The 18,841-nt window shown below is 44.5% G+C and overlaps 2 protein-coding genes across 5 annotated transcripts; one reads left to right on the forward strand and one right to left on the reverse strand.

Moving 5' to 3' along the window:
- Window positions 1-4,373: 4,373 nt before the first annotated feature.
- On the forward strand, window positions 4,374-6,500 carry LOC117401971 (transcription factor JunB). 2 transcript variants are annotated; one of them, XM_059008098.1, is made up of 2 exons: window positions 4,374-4,547; window positions 4,915-6,500. In XM_059008098.1, the coding sequence occupies exon 2, from the start codon at window positions 4,941-4,943 to the stop codon at window positions 5,838-5,840; it is 900 nt and encodes a 299-aa protein (XP_058864081.1). In that variant the 5' UTR covers window positions 4,374-4,547; window positions 4,915-4,940; the 3' UTR covers window positions 5,841-6,500. The 2 variants fall into 2 exon arrangements, with proteins under 2 accessions (XP_058864081.1, XP_058864080.1); XM_059008097.1 differs by having other exon boundaries at window positions 4,374-6,500.
- A 5,611-nt stretch (window positions 6,501-12,111) lies between these two features.
- On the reverse strand, window positions 12,112-18,290 carry LOC117962298 (peroxiredoxin-1-like). 3 transcript variants are annotated; one of them, XM_059008139.1, is made up of 6 exons: window positions 18,142-18,290; window positions 16,300-16,414; window positions 15,348-15,501; window positions 14,255-14,377; window positions 13,207-13,337; window positions 12,112-12,388 (listed from the first exon to the last, which is right to left on the reverse strand). In XM_059008139.1, the coding sequence occupies exons 2-6, from the start codon at window positions 16,400-16,402 to the stop codon at window positions 12,303-12,305; spliced, it is 597 nt and encodes a 198-aa protein (XP_058864122.1). In that variant the 5' UTR covers window positions 16,403-16,414; window positions 18,142-18,290; the 3' UTR covers window positions 12,112-12,302. The 3 variants fall into 3 exon arrangements, with proteins under 3 accessions (XP_058864122.1, XP_058864123.1, XP_058864124.1); XM_059008140.1 differs by lacking the exon at window positions 18,142-18,290 and adding an exon at window positions 17,972-17,996; XM_059008141.1 differs by lacking the exon at window positions 16,300-16,414 and having other exon boundaries at window positions 18,142-18,275.
- Between the last annotated feature and the right edge of the window lie 551 nt (window positions 18,291-18,841).

Raw genomic sequence — 18,841 nt, forward strand, 5'->3', positions numbered from 1 at the left:
CACATTCCTGCATGGCTGTTTCCCAAACGAACTCCGATGCCAGCAGCTTTGTGTGTTTTTTAACCCGTGAAGCACCGAGTTGTGTAATTTGACTCGCTGTAAATCAACACGCTGCCATTGGAGACGTGTGCAATCTCTCAGAAGTGTAAAAATGACAGACGTGTTTACAGCACGTATCCCCGAGTATTTCACACCGGCTGTGAAGCTCAACACTGAGGAAATGGAGCAGCTTTATCATCACTGGGGGGGAGGAAAACGACGAGACATGGGTCCATTTTTAGGCTGCAGATTCCCGTTATGTATCCAGGCGTCATGAAATCATCAGAAGGGGGCTGTGTCTGCAGAACTGACAGAAACATTTAGACTTTAATTTGAATCATTAGAATAAACTACATGTGCTCCTTGTTGAAAAACGTCATTAAAAATAATGCTAAAAACGATCTATTCAAATGTTCTGTGTTCGACTGTTACTGTCCAAAAACCACGTCACACCGCTCAAGTCGAGTCTAGTCTTCAATGTGTCAGTGCGTCTGGGGGAATTCAATGGTTAAAAAGTTGCATACCCATATTTAGTGCTAAGTGCGTGGGCCCAGTGCCCAGAGAAGACAGTTGGTACGAGGTCAATTGAGCTTATGGACTTTATACTGGAACCGCGCCCTCTATTCAAATGGGAGTTACAGGGCGAGCCCTTATCTTATTAACAACCTCACCCAGGGAAACAGAAACAGAGCTACATTATTACTGGTATATTATTACTAAAGTGTCTGCTGATTATTATTATTATTATTATTATTATTATTATTATTATTAATAATAATAATAATAATAATAATAATAATAATAATAATAAATTGCAGCCTGGTATTGTATTTGGCATCTACGCTCATATATATATATATATATATATATATATATATATATATATATATATATATATATATATATATATATATATATATATATATGTATATATACGCGAAAACTGTAGTGAAATTGTCATTGTGTGTGGGTGGGATAATCTGTGTTGTTATTTATATAAGCCAGGGCGCAAGCAAGTACAAACACCAGGAAATATTCTGGATATATATATAATGGATTACTAGATTACTGAAGTAAATATAATGCAGTAAAAACGACAGCGTGTTGCAGACTCGCCCTTCAGTCAGCTGGAGGGGGTGTGGAAGGGGTAGGCCTATAATTCTTGTTTTTTGGGGCAGAGATTACCCCTCACCGCTCCTTTCCAGCTGACAAAAGGGCGAGTCGGCAGTTTTTTTGCATTTCCATTTTTTTTTTCCTCAAGCCAAGACACGCTCCCCTGTTCCACCTGAGCGCCGGCCGGCTCTGCCACTTCTCATCTGTTCCGGGGCACTCGTCATCTAGCCTCCCCGCCTAGATTTCCAAACAGACCCCGAGGGCGTTGCGCTGGAACCGGTCCGAGGCAGGATAGGCCGAGCCCAGTTTGCCGGAAGAACAACGCGCCATCAAGACCATTTAAGGGATCGGGTATGCAACCTCGGTTGTCGGTGAATCTGCTTCCTCCTTGGCTCTGAGGGATCGCTTTGCTGTTGTAAAATAAAGCAAGGCATTCTTAAAGCCGACTGACCATGTAGCTAAATGCAAAGGACAAGGCAACAAAGATGCGCGCTTCAGTGCCATTTCACTGGAGATGAACTCTTTGCGCTCAAGTAAGGGTTGTTAACCTGTGTTGTTTTAAACCAGGAACGCGGCGCAGACAACCCACTGCAACGAGAATGATAGGACTTACATTTGAATACCGTAATAACACAAAAATGTTGCCAGTGTTTGTACAAGTCTACTGTTGAGACGCTGAGACATGTTCTTGTACGTCTGGAGTCAGAATTTGTTGTCAGACGTGTCCGGCCAGTGTCTGAAGAACATAAGAAAGTTTACAAACGAGAGGAGGCCATTCAGCCCATCTTGCTCGTTTGGTTGTTAGTAGCTTATTGATCCCAGAATCTCATCAAGCAGCTTCTTGAAGGATCCCAGGGTGTCAACTTCAACAACATTACTGGGGAGTTGGTTCCAGACCCTCACAATTCTCTGTAAAAAAAAAGTGCCTCCTATTTTCTGTTCTGAATGCCCCTTTATCTAATCTCCATTTGTGACCCCTGGTCCTTGTTTCTTTTTTCAGGTCAAAAAAGTCCCCTGGGTCGACATTATCAATACTTTTTAGGATTCTGAATGCTTGAATCAGATCGCCGCGTAGTCTTCTTTGTTCAAGACTGAATAGATTCAATTCTTTTAGCCTGTCTGCATACCACATGCCTTTTAAACCCGGGATAATTCTGGTTGCAGTGCTCTTCAGCAAACACGTGTGTGTGCTGTCTTGAGCTTCTGTCTGGGGTTGGCCAGCTCTGGGGACCCGTTTTACTGATACATGATCATCTCACAGGCTAAGTATGCGCGTAACCGGCTCCTGTGTGCAGGGTACGCGCTTAGCCTTGTGTGCATATTTATATGAACATAATTTAGATCTTTTATTTCACATCGTGTAATCAAAGAAACTACAAAATGATAATCGCAAAAAAAAAGTCTACCTGGAAGCCATAATAGTAGTACAGTATATTTCATGTTAGATTTCGAAACGTCACATTTTCAAATTTGTTGTCATTAAGTGTATGGAAAACTACAATATCATGTAATTCAATATGCTAACGTCACATTATTCCGCAGGTTTCATTCGACTTTATGAAGCAGAGTGAGTTGATTCTATAGGGGGATGCTGAACTGCAGGTCATAGCTGAGCAGGTGCCTGACTGTACCGGAAGCTGAGAAGATTGCTGGTCCCGTTCTAGAACGATGCAGCCCACGTTGTAATTTGATCAAACGCTTATGTGGGTCGCTTTGAATTCTGCAGCAGCACACTGCCTCCGCTTTACTATCCAGCTGAAGAAGCACTTGCAGTCCGAGATAGATTTTTTTTTATCAATTATTCCCACATTGTATTTGTATTGCCTGCATTGATTTGACATGCAATTGAAGTCGCGGTATAGAAAAGGCGCGCTAAGATGCGACTCGGTGACTTGGGGCTATGCATTCACAAAAGCCATTAATCTCAATGGACCTTTCATGAAGTCACCGTCCCCCACCTTAACGCGTGGAATACACACAATAGCGCTACAGTGGATATAAGCAAACATCTCCGCGCCCGTGCAGCCTGGCACAGCAAACCCCCGCCTACGGGGAAGCAAAGCAATGCTGGCACAAACCTGTTCAGATCTGTCAACACGGACTCTTACCTCATTATAACACATACCGGTATATGAAGATGTGAAGGACACGGCTTCTTTACTGGGCGCGTCTGCGTGTCAGCACGCCAGCGCTATTGGCATGTCACACTTTGAATTGGGGAGTGTTGGTGGCGCAGTAGGTAGGGTTATAATAATAATAATAATAATAATAATAATAATAATAATAATAATAATAATAATAATAATAAGAATAAGAATAAGAATAAGAATAAGAATAAGAATAATAATAACTTTTAGAAGCCTATAAGGTCCAAAGACCCGGACTAGAGGGATTTCAATTACTGTAAGGAAGATTTTCATTGTTATTTCTGAGAAACACAAAAATGAATCAAATTATATTATATCAATGTTCTGAACAGGTGCTTATAGATATGATGTTTGCACTCATCGTGTAATCAAAGAAACGACAAAATGATATCGCTAAAGCCTACCGGAAGCCCTAATAGCAGTACAGTCGTATTTCATGTTGGATTTCAAAATGTCACCATTTTCCAATTTTTATGGAAAACGGTGATGTGTAATTCAATATGTTAACGTAACATTATTCAACAGCTTTCATTCGACTTTATTATTTATATCACATTATTTTTACATACAATTCCCCATTTATACAGTTGGGTTTTTACTGGAGCAATCTAGGTAAAGTACCTTGCTCAAGGGTACAGCAGCAGTGTCCCCCCACCTGGGATTGAACCCACGACCCTCCGGTCAAGAGTCCAGAGCCCTGACCACTACTCCCCATTAGAAGCAAAATGTGTTAATTCTATAGAGCGATGCTAAACCATTTGACCAATTCTGTAAATATATACATACATACATATATATAGGACATATCGTACACCGTTAAAAAAAATCAGCCCGGTTTCCAATCAACAGAAGAAAGCTGCTGTGTGGATTCAAATGCATTGCTCCCAAGGCTGCAGTGTGTGCTCACGTCACAAGACCGCACCTGCGCAGTTCTTACCCAGTGGGTTGTTTACAGCCGGAGTTCCTGGCATTCGCGTCATAAACTGTGACGTCTCGATGAAGGGTGTGGTTACTTCAGCGTGACAGCCAATTAGCGAGCAGCCGGGCTTGGCCGGGTTTATATATATATAAGCATGTGGGGCTTGTCTTGAGACAGAACTGTGCAGATCGGTAGGAGGCTGCAAACTCGCGGATTGCATACAGCAGCGTCTCTCTGAGATCTTTCTCTCTGTTTTTAGAAGATTTTAAAAAAGGAGGCGTTACAGCATTTTCCCTCGCTGGTTGAAAAGGAAACATATCCGGCGATCGGTACGGTAGTTTTCTCAACTTTACTTTGGAAAAAAAAACTGCTTACTTTGAATTGAAGCGAGACATTCTTTGACAGTTGTGTAGTGGACTCTAAAGAGGAAAAAAGAGTGGTTTCATAACCCCGAAAGACAATTATTAACTGCATTGAGAACCGAGGGGTTGCCCGGTTTTGTAATACAATATAAAGGATCTACTGCTCGGCAGACTAATAATAATAATAATAATAATAATAATAATAATAATAATAATAATAATAATAATAATACAGCTGCCGGAATCAGCGGTGCTGTTCTGTATCCTATGTCTACAAAAATGGAACAAACTTTTTATCATGACGACTCGTTTCTCTCTGCTTATGGCCACCCAGACGCGGCTCTCCAAGACTACAAGCTGATGAAGCCGAACATGAGCCTGAACTTGAGCGAGCCGTACAGGAACCTCAAGTCCCACCTCCGAGCGGACCGGGGAGGTTTCTACACCGCGTCCCAGGACGTTGGCTCCCTAAAACTCGCCTCCCCGGAGCTGGAGCGCCTCATCATCCAGAACAGCAACGGTGTCATCACCACCACGCCGACCCCGGGACAGTACTTCTACAGCAGGGGGATCACTGAAGAACAGGAGGGGTTCGCGGACGGTTTTGTCAAAGCTCTGGACGAGCTCCATCAAATTAACCACATGGCTCCGCCCAACGTGTCCATCGGAGCCGGCGGAGTGACGACGTGCAGTGCGCCTTCCAGCGTCTACGGCTCCTCCTTACAGCCGGATACGCCTGTTTACACCAACCTGAACAGCTACGGCCCCAACACTAGCCTCACGTCGGCTTCCAATTTCCCGACGGCTACGATTAGCTACCTGCCTCACCATCATCACCACCACCAACACCAACAGCAACACGGGACCCCGCATCACTTCCAGCACGCTGTGTCAGCCGCCTCTGCGCTGCATCCGCACCGCCTCGTCTCCCTCAAAGAGGAGCCGCAGACCGTGCCCGACTTCCACAGCGGCGACGACTCGCCTTCCATGTCCCCGATTGACATGGAGAACCAGGAGGTCATCAAAGCCGAGCGCAAGAGGCTGAGGAACCGACAGGCGGCCACCAAGTGCAGGCGGAGGAAACTGGAACGCATCGCTCGCCTGGAGGACAAAGTGAAGGCTTTGAAATCGGACAATGCGGGTCTTTCCAGCACAGCCACGGTGCTCAGAGATCAGGTGGCTCAGCTGAAACAGAAAGTCATGACCCACGTTAGCAGCGGGTGTCAGCTCATGCTTACCTCCAAGATGCAATCGTTTTAAAAACAAACAAACAAACAAGAATATAAACACTGGATGAAAGACTTTTGTATTAAATGTTTTATTGTGTAAAACAATGCAGAACAGAAAAAAAAACAGGACTATTTTCACTGCACTGCATTTGGTGAAACATTCTTGTGTTTGCTGTTGGATAGGGTTGTTATTAATGAGCCAGATTGATATCATTTTGCAAAGGGAGGGAGATATGTAGCCAAACCAGTCATAATGGAAGTGGAGCGGGTTGGATGAATGGTACTTCTGGTAGAATGGGGATAGAAAAGCGGATCTTAAGGGACCAGTGACTTGTATTTTTTAAAAGGGAGAATTTACGTTGTCGTATTGTTACAGTACAGGCAACGTGTAACACAGAAACACTGCGTGAAAGACGAGCAAGCGGTCAAACTAGTGCTAAATATCTGACTCATTTCAGGAAACTAGTAACCGTTTATCTGTGTCGTGTGTGTGTGTGTGTGTGTGTTTTATTTTCTTCATTGTATTGTTATTTTTTTTCCACGATGTCATTATGATGCTGCGTTTTGAAAATGATTTAAATTATTATTATTGTACCGGGTTGATCCCGGATGCAAAAGTTTTATTAACTGGTCTGTTTACGTTTCTGTTTGTGTTTTGAAATATTTAATTAAAGTCTCTGAGAAAAATTGATACACGGTTCGCTGTTTCGTTTCTTTATATATAACAGTGTATTGCTGTGTGTATAATATGATCTATAGGAATCGGTGGAGATAGTCACAGCCTCTGTATTTACACGAGAATCTCGATTGAATCACAGCACAGTATGGTATTTGACTAGAGTAAGGAAACGATCTGTTTAGTTTTGTGACACACTGTCGTTTCTCGAAACGCAGAACATAATGCATGATCCTGCTGCTGTGATTCGTATGAATTACTGAACCTGTTGAACCATATACAGCATCACACAGTTCTGAAGAGATTTTCATACACAATAGCCGGCTATAGCATCGACACTTCCTGCACTGCAGAACACAGAATACTGTCGTGCATTCTAAAACGATCACATGGGAAAGTTTTAAAAACAGCTTAGTTTTCCTAAAAATCATTTTCTATTTCGGGTGTAGTGTGGTTAAAAAAAACAACTTCTAAACGTAATAAACACAGAAGATATTGTGTTCAGAGTTCAACAGCTACCCAGGCGGGCGGGCTGTGGCAGCCGTGACGTGAGCGCGTCGGGGGGCTTTTTCCTGTTGACGCACAAGAAAGATGTCCATATATGGTCATTGCAGCTGCTAGTGACGTTCCACGAAGAGGCTTTCCGGGAACCCCCGCCCACGTTGCCGGTCAGAGCTAGGTGTTTTGGGTAGATGTCAGTAACACAAATTGCCTTAGTATGAAAATAAACGAGGCGCCGGGGGAGTTTCCCAGATACCGCGCTGTTACCCGGCGCTCTAAAACCACGGGTGGTGAAAACAGCAGAGATTCAAATACGAGATCCAGGACAGACACTTTCCAGCAACGCTGCACAAATCAGACCGTCTATTTCAATTCATTACCCTTCAAAAAAAAAAAAAACAATTCCACTGCGACGGGCGTGCGTGCGTGCGTGCGTCAGCAGCCTTAATAAAAAACAATACAAAAAAAAAGGAAATTTTTTTTTTATAAAAAAACAAGACGCTAACGGGTAACAACACGGATCTGCATACACCACAGTTCCTTCCACGTTTATTATTATTATTATTATTATTATTATTATTATTATTATTATTATTATTTATTTCTTAGCAGACGCCCTTATCCAGGGCGACTTACAGTCGTAAACAAAAATACATTTCAAGAATCACAGTACAAGTGATAATACAATTAAGAGCAAGATAAAATACAATCTGCTTTACCTTACCTGTTACCGTGCTGTATTATGCTTTGCTGTGCTTTTACTGTGAAGAAACGTTTTGAAAAAGGTGTAATTAATACTTATCAATTCATCTAGACACTAAAGACACTAGCTGAAATTGTCCAAAGGGCCCTTTCTCTTAGGGAGGGAGGGAGGGAGCAGTTCAGTCTCCGTGCCTCAAGCCTGCCCTGGACTGGAGGGAGCACCCTTTCTCTTAGGGAGGTGAGGGAGGGAGGGAGCAGTTCAGTCTCCATGCCTCAAGCCTGCCCTGAACTGGAGGGAGCACCCTTTCTCTTAGGGGGGTGAGGGAGGGAGGGAGCAGTTCAGTCTCCATGCCTCAAGCCTGCCCTGGACTGGAGGGAGCACCCTTTCTCTTAGGGGGGTGACGGAGCAGTTCAGTCTCCATGCCTCAAGCCTGCCCTGAACTGGAGGGAGCACCCTTTCTCTTAGGGGGGTGAGGGAGGGAGGGAGCAGTTCAGTCTCCATGCCTCAAGCCTGCCCTGGACAGGAGGGAGCACCCTTTCTCTTAGGGAGGTGAGGGAGGGAGGGAACAGTTCAGTCTCCATGCCTCAAGCCTGCCCTGGACTGGAGGGAGCACCCTTTCTCTTAGTAGAGTGAGGGAGGGAGGGAGCAGTTCAGTCTCCATGCCTCAAGCCTGCCCTGGACTGGAGGGAGCACCCTTTCTCTTAGGGAGGTGAGGGAGGGAGGGAGCAGTTCAGTCTACCACTCTAGGTGATAATTGGTGTAGATCGTGCTAAGGTAATTTTTATAAATGAGCTGCACCTCTATAAATAGCTGATCCATTGTAAGCCTCAGATTAAGATGTGATAGCTGGGTAGGGCTATGAAGCAGCTCTACACAAAGCAAGGCTTGTGGGGAGTGATTAGCTTGGCTCATCAGCGGTAAGTCTTGGGACCAGCCATGTATTTAAAGCAGTTAGCTATACTGACTGAGGAGGCTGCTGGATGTGCAGGGTGTTGTTAATGTGTTTTGCAGGAGCTCTAGCGAGCAAGCCACACCTGTATGTGTCATGCATGGCAGCGCAGGGTATCCTTTTGACTGCAGAACAGTCCGGGCTGACATCGAGGATTCTAGACAGGCGACGTCACCGCTTGACCCATTAAAGGCTCCGCCCCTTAATGTCACAGGATCCATTTTCAATGCGATCTTGATGTAGTTGTCCTTCCTAATAAATTCCCCTTGAACAGTCCCTGATGGTACAGCTTTATAAGAAGCCTTCCCCTCCTCTTAGCCCCCCCCCGTCCCATGCGAGTTGGGTCACCCTTTTGCACCCCAATCACGGCTTTGACACAACATGGCACAGACGCCACAAGGTGCTGGATGGCGTCTCCAGGGAGTCATTTCACAAAACCAGTCCATAGAGCGATACGGCAGGGGATCGGGGTGACGATCGTGCAAGCTCATCCCACACGTGCTCAATCGCATTGAGATCCAGGGAAGTCTTCACTTCTGAAGTCTCTGCTGGCATGGTGGACGGCTGCATTATAGTCTTGAAAGCAGCCGTTGCCCTCTGGGTGCAGGCATTGCTGGGGAGGCTTGATCCTTCTGCCTCATCAGTGTGGGGACCCGGAGTTTACCAGGAGAACAAGCCCCACACCAAACCCAGGCAGGGAGACAGACAGGTCCTAATAAAGTGGCCAGGCTGTGCATGCACAGATATTCACATGGCAGGAAGTGACATTGCGTTGAGGAATGCTGGGTTTTCCGAGTTGGCTGGAGAAACCTGTGTGGGAAGAAGATTGACGTTTGCATCCTCTCCCTCTCCCCTCCCCCCTCTCTCCTCCCCTCCCTCTCTCCCTCTCCCCTCTCCTCTCCTCTCCTGCCAGCAACGGGAATGCGTCGCCCTGAAAGAATCCCAAAACTTTCTCTGCCAGGCAGCAAGGAAGGAAGGAAGGAAGCTGACTTCAAAAAAATACAAATATGTCAGCTTCTCAATTATTATTATTTTTAACTCGGTCCAGCCTTTTAAAATCCAGCACAATGCCACATCCTGTCAGCAAATTGGGATCTTCCTGGGTTATTTTATTCCAATTATTATTATTATTATTATTATTATTATTATTATTATTATTATTATTAAGAGAAAGGCAGTCGAAATGTTTGTCATTACAATGTTTTTCAGTACCTTTTCTGTAGTTTTAAAAGGTGTGTGTGTGTATATACAGTATACACACAAGTATATCATTTATACAATTAGACAAACACACTGCCGAGCTTTAGAAACTCACACTAGCTCCCCTCAATGAAATCTATTATTATTATTATTATTGAAATGATCAGGAGCCAGGAGTTTGAGCAGGGTTACAAACTCACACTAGCCCTGCTGCTGCTGCTGCTGCTGCACCCAGTCCTGGGGTTCAGAGCTCCCCTCAATGAAGTCTAGTATTATTATTAATATTGAAATGATCAGGGGCCAGGAGTTTGAGCAGGGTTACAAACTCACACTAGCCCTGCTGCTGCTGCACCCAGTCCTTGGGTTCAGAACTCCTCTCAATGAAGTCTTATTAATATTGAAATGATCAGGAGCCAGGAGTTTGAGCAGGGTTACAAACTCACACTAGCCCTGCTGCTGCTGCACCCAGTCCTGGGGTTCAGAGCTCCCCTCAATGAAGTCTAGTATTATTAGGAGCCAGGAGTTTATAGAATGAGGTTCCTGCTAAATCTCCTCTAGATTTCTCACAGCATGAGTAGCCTCATGTCTGTAGCTTGGCTATTGGGAGCTGTTCACGCAGCTGTAAGGAAGGAACCATTGATACAGTATCAAGAGCCTGGGTCCCCTGCGCTTTACAACAATATAGTTCTGAAACAAAGGCTAACCCCTGCGTAACGAAGTTTATTTCCCATTCGCGTGTTTTATATAATCTTGGGCTTGTTCATCCATCTCAGGTGAGGCCGCAGCGTGTTTAAACTTGACCGAGCACAGAAGTGACGGATTCGTAGGCTCTTATTTTCCAGCCCATGATTGAGGGAGCAAACGGGCAAACCAGCAGCTGCTCTCTTAAGGACTGGCCGGCCGGTTTGAGGTTTTTTTTTTTCGGTAGGAGAAGGAGACACGCGTTCTTGTCTTTTTTGTCGACAGCACCGCTACTGTTCAGAGTGATAAGGGTGCGTTCCTAGTTTTAGCAGTGGGGACCCGGCGGTCGGGTCGGGACGCGCATGTAATTAACACCTCCCTAGAGATCAGCTGTGGTCGGCTGCCCGTGAAAATAATCATTAGTGGTGGACGCTCAACGCTGCCGCCCTTTACCGTGTCTGACCAAAGCCTGGTCTCTCTGACGCACATTTCACAACACAAATAACGCGGCAAAAACACGCTGGATCACGCTGAATAGTAATACAGTGGCATTTCGTGTTAGATTTTGAAATGTCACATTTTTTAATTTTTTGATATGTGGAAAACTATACAAAGCGGCGGTGTGTAATTCAATATATTAACGCGACATTATTCAGCAGGTTTCATTCGACTGTATGAAGCAAAATTAGTTATTTCTATAGGGTGACGAACCCCCCCCCCCCCCAAATAAATACATTAAAATAAAAACAAACAGTTAGTCACTTTGTAATAAAACAAGCAAGCGTCTTCTATTCCAGGCGCTTTGTAAACATGACGCATGCGTTTTCCAGACCGCTCTCCACGTGGCTGTGGTGCCCTCTAGTGGCGGCCCAAGCAACTGCAGTCTAGTGGCGACCCAATGCTCCACTGCGATGAACCCAATTCTACAAGCGGTCTGAATATTTAATTAAAACACACACACACACACGGAACGCAATTCGAGAAACCAAAATCTAAAACCTAAAATCCGGGCAGCAGTGTGGAGTAGTGGTTAGGGCTCTGGACTCTTGACCGGAGGGTCGTGGGTTCAATCCCAGGTGGGGGACACTCCTGCTGTACCCTTGAGCAAGGTGGCTGGAGTAAGGAGGCTGTGTGGTCCAGTGGTTAAAGGGCTTGTAACCAGGAGGTCCCCGGTTCAAATCCCACCTCAACCACTGACTCACTGTGTGACCCTGAGCAAGTCACTGAATCTCCTTGTGCTCCGTCTTTCGGATGAGACGTAGTTGTAAGTGACTCTGCAGCTGATGCATAGTTCACACACCCTAGTCTCTGTAAGTCGCCTTGGATAAAGGCGTCTGCGAAATAAACAAATAATAATAATAAAAGGTACTTTATCTAGATTGCTCCAGTGAAAACCCAACTGTATAAATGGGTAATTGTATGTAAAAAATAATGCGACATCTTGTAACAATTGTAAGTCTGCTAAGAAATAAATATTTGTATTACAATCTGCCATGCCTACAGAAGTGTATGTTAAGACTGCTACCCAATCAAGGACAGACAGATCTAAAACACACACTCACATATACATATATTATAAAACAGACGCGCACCAGTTTTGAAATGTCAGCTTTTATTTTTTGCACAAACTTAACACTTTGTCTCATTCTTACAAATCAAGAAAAATACTAAAATAAAGTGGGAAGCCCTGAGGTCTCAGCGTGCAGTGCCTCGCTAGAACACAAGGGGCGCCCTTGTCAGATCAGTGCTCGCTACCCCACAGAGGACGGATGTCGCTCTCGCGTCACTTCTGCTTGGAGAAATATTCCTTGCTCTTCTCCACGTTGGGGACGATGGTGTCGCTGCCCGGCTTCCAGCCTGCTGGGCAAACTGGGGAAAGAACGACAGAAACCAGTTCAGTGAAGCACAGGAGCAACTGGGAGGTACAATTCAAATCCATTACCCCCCGTTAAGAACTAGCCCATCGGCTAGGATTAAACAGGCATGTGAAACTGTGGAAAGTGCATGTGTAATTATTAATGTGTCTATCTAAATATACACGCACACGCACATGCACACACACACCTCCAGACCGTCGCTGATAAAAATAAGTCTCATTTGCATGTTCTGTTGCTCAGTTTTAATTAATCTGCTTTGTCACGCTGAAGCACAGCGCTTTGAATCCTCCTGTAGGAAATCCTTTAAAATCTGCACCGGCTTGCAGATCAGAAATCAGAGATCCTTCACACGACAGATCTCCGAAGTGCAGTAGCCACTTTTTAATTCTCACAGAGCGATCCTGCGCGGTGCTCGGGGCTCTTGGTCTGTCAAACACAGTGGTATATTTTCTTGGTAATGTTTGCAATATGATCATGGTGTGCTAGCTCTGTTGTTCACGATACATTCAAACTGTTCATCGATGCCTCGCTTGATGTTCAGTGCAGTGTGTGCAGACTCCTCCCCTCCTCTCCTTCCTCCTCTCTCCTCCCCTCTCTCTCTCCTCCTCTCTCCTTTCCTCCCCCCTCCCTTCCTCTCCCGCCTATCCCTCTCCTCCTCTCCTTCCTTCCTTCCTTCCTTCCTTCCTTCCCTCCCTCCCTCCCTCCCTCTCCTCCTCCTCCTCCTCCTCTCCCCTCCTCTCTCCCCCCCTCTCCTCCTCCTCCTCCTCTCCCCTCCTCTCTCCCCCCCTCTCCTCCTCCTCCTCCTCTCACCTTCTCCGTGCTGGTCTGAGAATTGAAAGGCTTGCACCAGTCTCAGGGTCTCGTCCACCGAGCGCCCCACAGGCAGGTCGTTGACAGTGATCTGGCGCAGGATTCCCTTGTCGTCGATCACGAAGAGGCCTCTGTGCAAACCAGAACACAGCCAGGGTCAACATCTCCGCCTCTATGCCGACAGTGAATCCATTTTATAATGCAAATACAGCTGCGGCCAAACATTATGCATCAGAATTAACGTTGCTTCATGCAGTCGAACGAAACCCGCTGAATAACGTGACGTTAACATATTGAATTCCACACCGCTTTGGAGTTTCCCAGATACTTCGCGAAAAACATTGAAAAAATGAAACATTTCAAAATCGAACATGAAATACTGCTGTGTTACTATTATGGCTTCCGGTAGACTTTTCTTGCGATTTCATTTTGTAGTTTCTTTGATTACATGATGCTAAATACAAAATCTCTCAATTGTGTTCATGTAGTTCAATTTAAAATGAACGTCTCAACCCTAAACTCTAGGTTATGCAAAACTTTGGGCCAGAGCTGTAGGTATGTTTTAATTTGTATATATAATAATAAAAAAATAAAAAACTGGCAGGGCTGACTTCTCAAACTCCATAGAAACTGTTTAAAAATTTAAATGCAATAAAATTCATGACTAAAGGGCATACAGGAGGATATAGAGACAGATCAAAACCAGCAGCAGTGTGGAGTAGTGGTTAGGGCTCTGGACTCTTGACCGGAGGGTCGTGGGTTCAATCCCAGGTGGGGGACACTGCTGCTGTACTCTTGAGCAAGGTACTTTACCTAGATTGCTCCAGTAAAAACCCAACTGTATAAATGGGTCATTGTATGTAAAAATAATGTGATATCTTGTAACAATTGTAGGTCGCCCTGGATAAGGGCGTCTGCTAAGAAATAAATCAAAATGAATTTCTAGTTCATCGCAGCACGTAGTAAAGCTGGTGAAGCGATCCTGTGCTTCCAGCAACGCTCCCGGATAAGGAAGCCGCTGATCCCGGGACGCGACGCTCCTGCTCACCTGTAAGCGATCCCCTCGTCCTCTTTCAGAACCCCGTAATCCCGGGAGATCGACTGGGAGAGATCCGCCAGCAGGGGGATCTTCATGGAGCCCAGACCCCCCTGCTTACGAGGGGTGTTGATCCTAAAAACAGGAGGCGGGATTAAAAACGCGACACGTTTCTGAAGGAGGGTCATCCGGTGGTTAGAGAAAGGGGCTCGATACCAGGAGGTTCAAATCCCAGCTCAGCCACTGACTCACTGTGTGTGTGTGACCCTGAGCAAGTCACTGAACCTCCTTGTGCTCCGTCCTTCAGATGACACGTAAAACAAACAAGGTCCTATTGGAAGTGCCTCTGCAGCAGCAGCAGTTATGTGTTTATTTAGCAGACGCCTTTATCCAAGGCGACTTACAGAGACTAGGGTGTGTGAACTATGCATCAGCTGCAAAGTCACTTACAACTACGTCTCACCCGAAAGACGGAGCACAAGGAGGTTAAGTGACTTGCTCAGGGTCACACAATGAGTCAGTGGCTGAGGTGGGATTTGAACCGGGGACCTCCTGGTTACAAGCCCTTTACTTTAACCACTGGACCACACAGCCTCCTACACACAGTTGTTGATGATGCAGAGTTCACCCCCCCCTAGTCTCTGGAAGTCGCTTTGGATAAAAGCGTCTGCTAAATGACTCAATAATAATAATAATAATAATAATAATAATAATAATAATAATAAGACAGTGTGAAACATTTTCACCTCTTTAAAAACAGCTGGAGATGAAGTTAACCAACTTGAAATCTGTACCTTTTCAGGAGCCGAGAACAAAACTACAAAATCTAATAGAGCACACGATTGGTTCCGTTGGGTTTGGGGTCCCTAGTTAAGACACTCCGATGAGTTTGCATTCCCCGTGGGCAGGACGGTTGCTCTGAAGCAGCCAGAGTCTTTTATCACGGGCGTGGATGCCCGTCTGCACTCCACAGATACCCGCCCTGCCTGCACTGAGCAGAGACAGATAGCACACAGACACTCCCCTCCCGAGCTCCCTGCCTGCTGCTGGGGAGCCCTGCCTGCAGCACAGCTCTGCTCCGGGCTCGGGTTCGGGGATCACTCACCATGCCAGGTGGCTGAACTGCGAGTCGGTGGAGGCTGCGATGACCTCGCAGTTGATCTTCTTGAAGTCGGAGACGCGGTCGCTGAAGGCGGTGATCTCGGTGGGGCAGACGAAGGTGAAGTCCAGAGGGTAGAAGAAGAAGACCACGTACTTCCCTGAAAACGAAAAACGAAAAACGCGGTGGAGATGGAGCGCCAGATCAAGGAACGCTGAAATATTACTTCATGGGAGGGATACACAAAGCCAGACATTTGAAGCCAAGCGTTTAGCATCACCCCCCCCCCCCCCCCCTCTATAGAATGAACTCACTCTGCTTCATAAAGTGTGGAGTAGTGTTTAGGGCTCTGGACTCTTAACCGGAGGGTCGTGGGTTCAATCCCAGGTGGGGGACACTGCTGTTGTACCCTTGAACAAGGTACTTTACCTAGATTGCTCCAGTAAAAACTCAACTGTATAAATGGGTAATTGTATGTAAAAATAATGTGATATCTTGTAACAAGTGTAAGTCGCCCTGGATAAGGGCGTCTGCTAAGAAATAAATAATAATAATAATAATAATAATAATAATAATAATAATAATAATAATAATAATAATAATTACTATTGTGGCTTCCAGGTAGACTTTTGCCATATTTAGCATTTTCTTTGATTACACAATGTTAAATAAAAGATCTAAAATTATGTTTAAAAAAATGGTCTTAATCCGAAAATTCTAGGTGATGCAAAACTTTTGGCCAGAGCTGTAGTTTGAGGCGGCTTTTCTGTATCAAACCCCCAAGTCTCCCCCGGTGTGCCTCGCAGTGGCACTGAAACCTGTTCTCCTGAAACCAAAGTCCCAAACCACAAAGCAGCTCTGCGTCCCCTCAGCTTCAGAGTCTGGGCTTGCAAAGCGCCCAGCATCCAGAAACACAAACAGCTGCAATCTGTTCTACAAGGGAGAGTTTAATCTGTACCTCGGTAGTCAGAAAGCTTGATGTCCTTAAACTGTCCGTCCACCACGGCGGTGGCTTCGAAGTGAGGAGCCGGTTTACCGATTTTAGCGTTCCCGGAAGACATCCCGATGTTACCCTGATGCAAGGAAACGAGAGTTTTCAAATGCATTAGCGGTCAGACACCTTTTAAAAATCAATACCCCTGCCCTCCATCCCCATTCCCATGTAATAAATGCCAACACATCACAGATCACAATTGCAAGTCGGCAGTGTTGTGTTTAAAATGCGCTCGCCACAGCAGAAAGCTGGCGAGCAATCGCGAGAATGATTCCGTCTCTCTAAAAAAAAAATAACTACAAATGCTGCTTCTTTCGAAGGACTCGGGAAAAGTGTTTTAAAAAGGAAATCGACTCCAACCCCCAAAGAAACAGGAGAACCGCAATGTAATGCGTGACCATTTCAAAGTTACTTTGAAATATAAAATCCCTCCCCCATTCACATTTTAGGATATTCTGTATTTAAAATGAACACGCTGCCGATATTGCAAAGCACAACACACACACACAAACACAACGTTTTACAGGCTGCATTGCAGTGGTGATTCTAGTTTATCTTAAACAAGTCTGGCATTCAAATTCCATGCCTCATGCAAATTGCAGTTACAGCAACATGCTTCTAGTAAACCTGCCGGCAGTGGGATGTGTTCTCACGTCCATTAAATTAGAGTACAGCTTTACTTATATGGAAAGTAATCCGCGTCATTATGTTTACTCGGGATAACGCTGCAAACATCACAAGGCTTATTTATATAGCGTTTTCATCTTTCCCACAAACAGCCCATTTTGGACAATTTTCAACTTGCACTTTTTTTTTTAAATTATATATTTTTTCTCATTGGCATCCAATTAATTTGAAGATTATTTCTCTCTTTTTTATATATATATATATTTTTAACTCTAGTTTAGGGCTGGCTGGTTTTGCTATGTGGAAATCGACAGACTATCCTTTTTTTCTCATGGGGTAAATTAGACCCAACCAAAAAAAACACATTGTATTTAACAGCATTTAACAACCACATTGTATTTTTTTTTACACAGAGAATTGTGAGGGTCTGGAACCAACTCCCCAGTAATGTTGTTGAAGCTGACACCCTGGGATCCTTCAAGAAGCTGCTTGATGAGATTCTGGGATCAATAAGCTACTAACAACCAAACGAGCAAGATGGGCTGAATGGGGCCTCCTCTCGTTTGTAAACTTTCTTATGTTCTTAACGACTATCGTAAGCAAACCTGTCATTCTCTACTTTACAGAATCACACAGTCATATTTCAGGCAGAGTCCATTGACTTATTTTTTGCTTCGTTGTAACACACACAAGATATGCAAGCATTTTATAATCAATTTCTATTGCATGCAATATGGCAACACACACGATCCGAAATTTAACTGACGCATTTTCTATTTATTTCAATGTAGCGGCCCGCACAGAAACATGTTGTAAATTTGACCCTAAAGGAATGCCTTGTATGAAATTCCTGCATGTATATTTTTTCCCCATTCATAAATGTTAGCTCAGTAAAAAAAATAAATGCGTTGCAAGACTGTGCGGACCCCAAAATGAACCAGCTCAAAATTAACACAGGGGCTACTGCTGGTCTTTAAAACAGACGCATGCCTTCCCTTTGTCTGCTTACCAGTACGAAACACTAACCCGCTTTGCAACTGTCGAGTCTGAAAGACAAATACGCACAACTCAACGGCGCACGTCAAAGGTGCGTACATCTTAATAAAAACCCCCTCGCCAATTATACAATACAACTCTACAAAAAAAAATAATAATAAATAATTCAAAATCTAAGCATACTTATCAGTCGTAGGCAGTCAGCGGTGGTGCAAAAACGATACTTCTGTCTCTCTGCCGCAGTTTTGAATTTGAAAGTAATCTGGTGCATCAGGCAGCACGCGCCGAATCCAGAACCCCCTTTTTATAATAATGACGCAATGGCATCGCGCGAGACTAGGGGGCTGCTAGCGTCCTCATGTTCTGACGGAGCAGCATTGGGACAGCTGCACAAAAATATCTATATACTGTCAGCCAGCTAACGTGTATATAATTAAAAAAAACAAAGCACATATCCGTGCACATGCATTCTGTTTAGCGGCTGGTTTTTTTTGCAAATGTTGGGACTGGTCCTGCACGTTTGCTGACGCCATTTGAACTGCGACGTGTGCATGGAAGTGGGTCACTTAAAAAAAAATAAGTAAACGAGAAAATAAATAAACAAATACCTTTTTTTAATTCTTTTTTAAATGCAATTATTATTATAGCGCTGTATAATGATCCGGTGAAAATGAGGTGGTACAGACATTCGGCGCGTGTCTCTTACACAAACAGTCTCGCTTGGAAAATAGACATTTTAATTGTTGTAATTCATGTTTGGTATTATTATTATTATTATTATTATTATTATTATTATTATTATTATGTTTGCTTGCTTTATAAAGCGCTTTGGGACGGCTTGCTCATGAAAGGCGCTATATCATAAACACACACACTCACACAT

The sequence above is a fragment of the Acipenser ruthenus genome, chromosome 36, assembly GCF_902713425.1.
Source record: "Acipenser ruthenus chromosome 36, fAciRut3.2 maternal haplotype, whole genome shotgun sequence".
NCBI lineage: Eukaryota > Metazoa > Chordata > Actinopteri > Acipenseriformes > Acipenseridae > Acipenser > Acipenser ruthenus.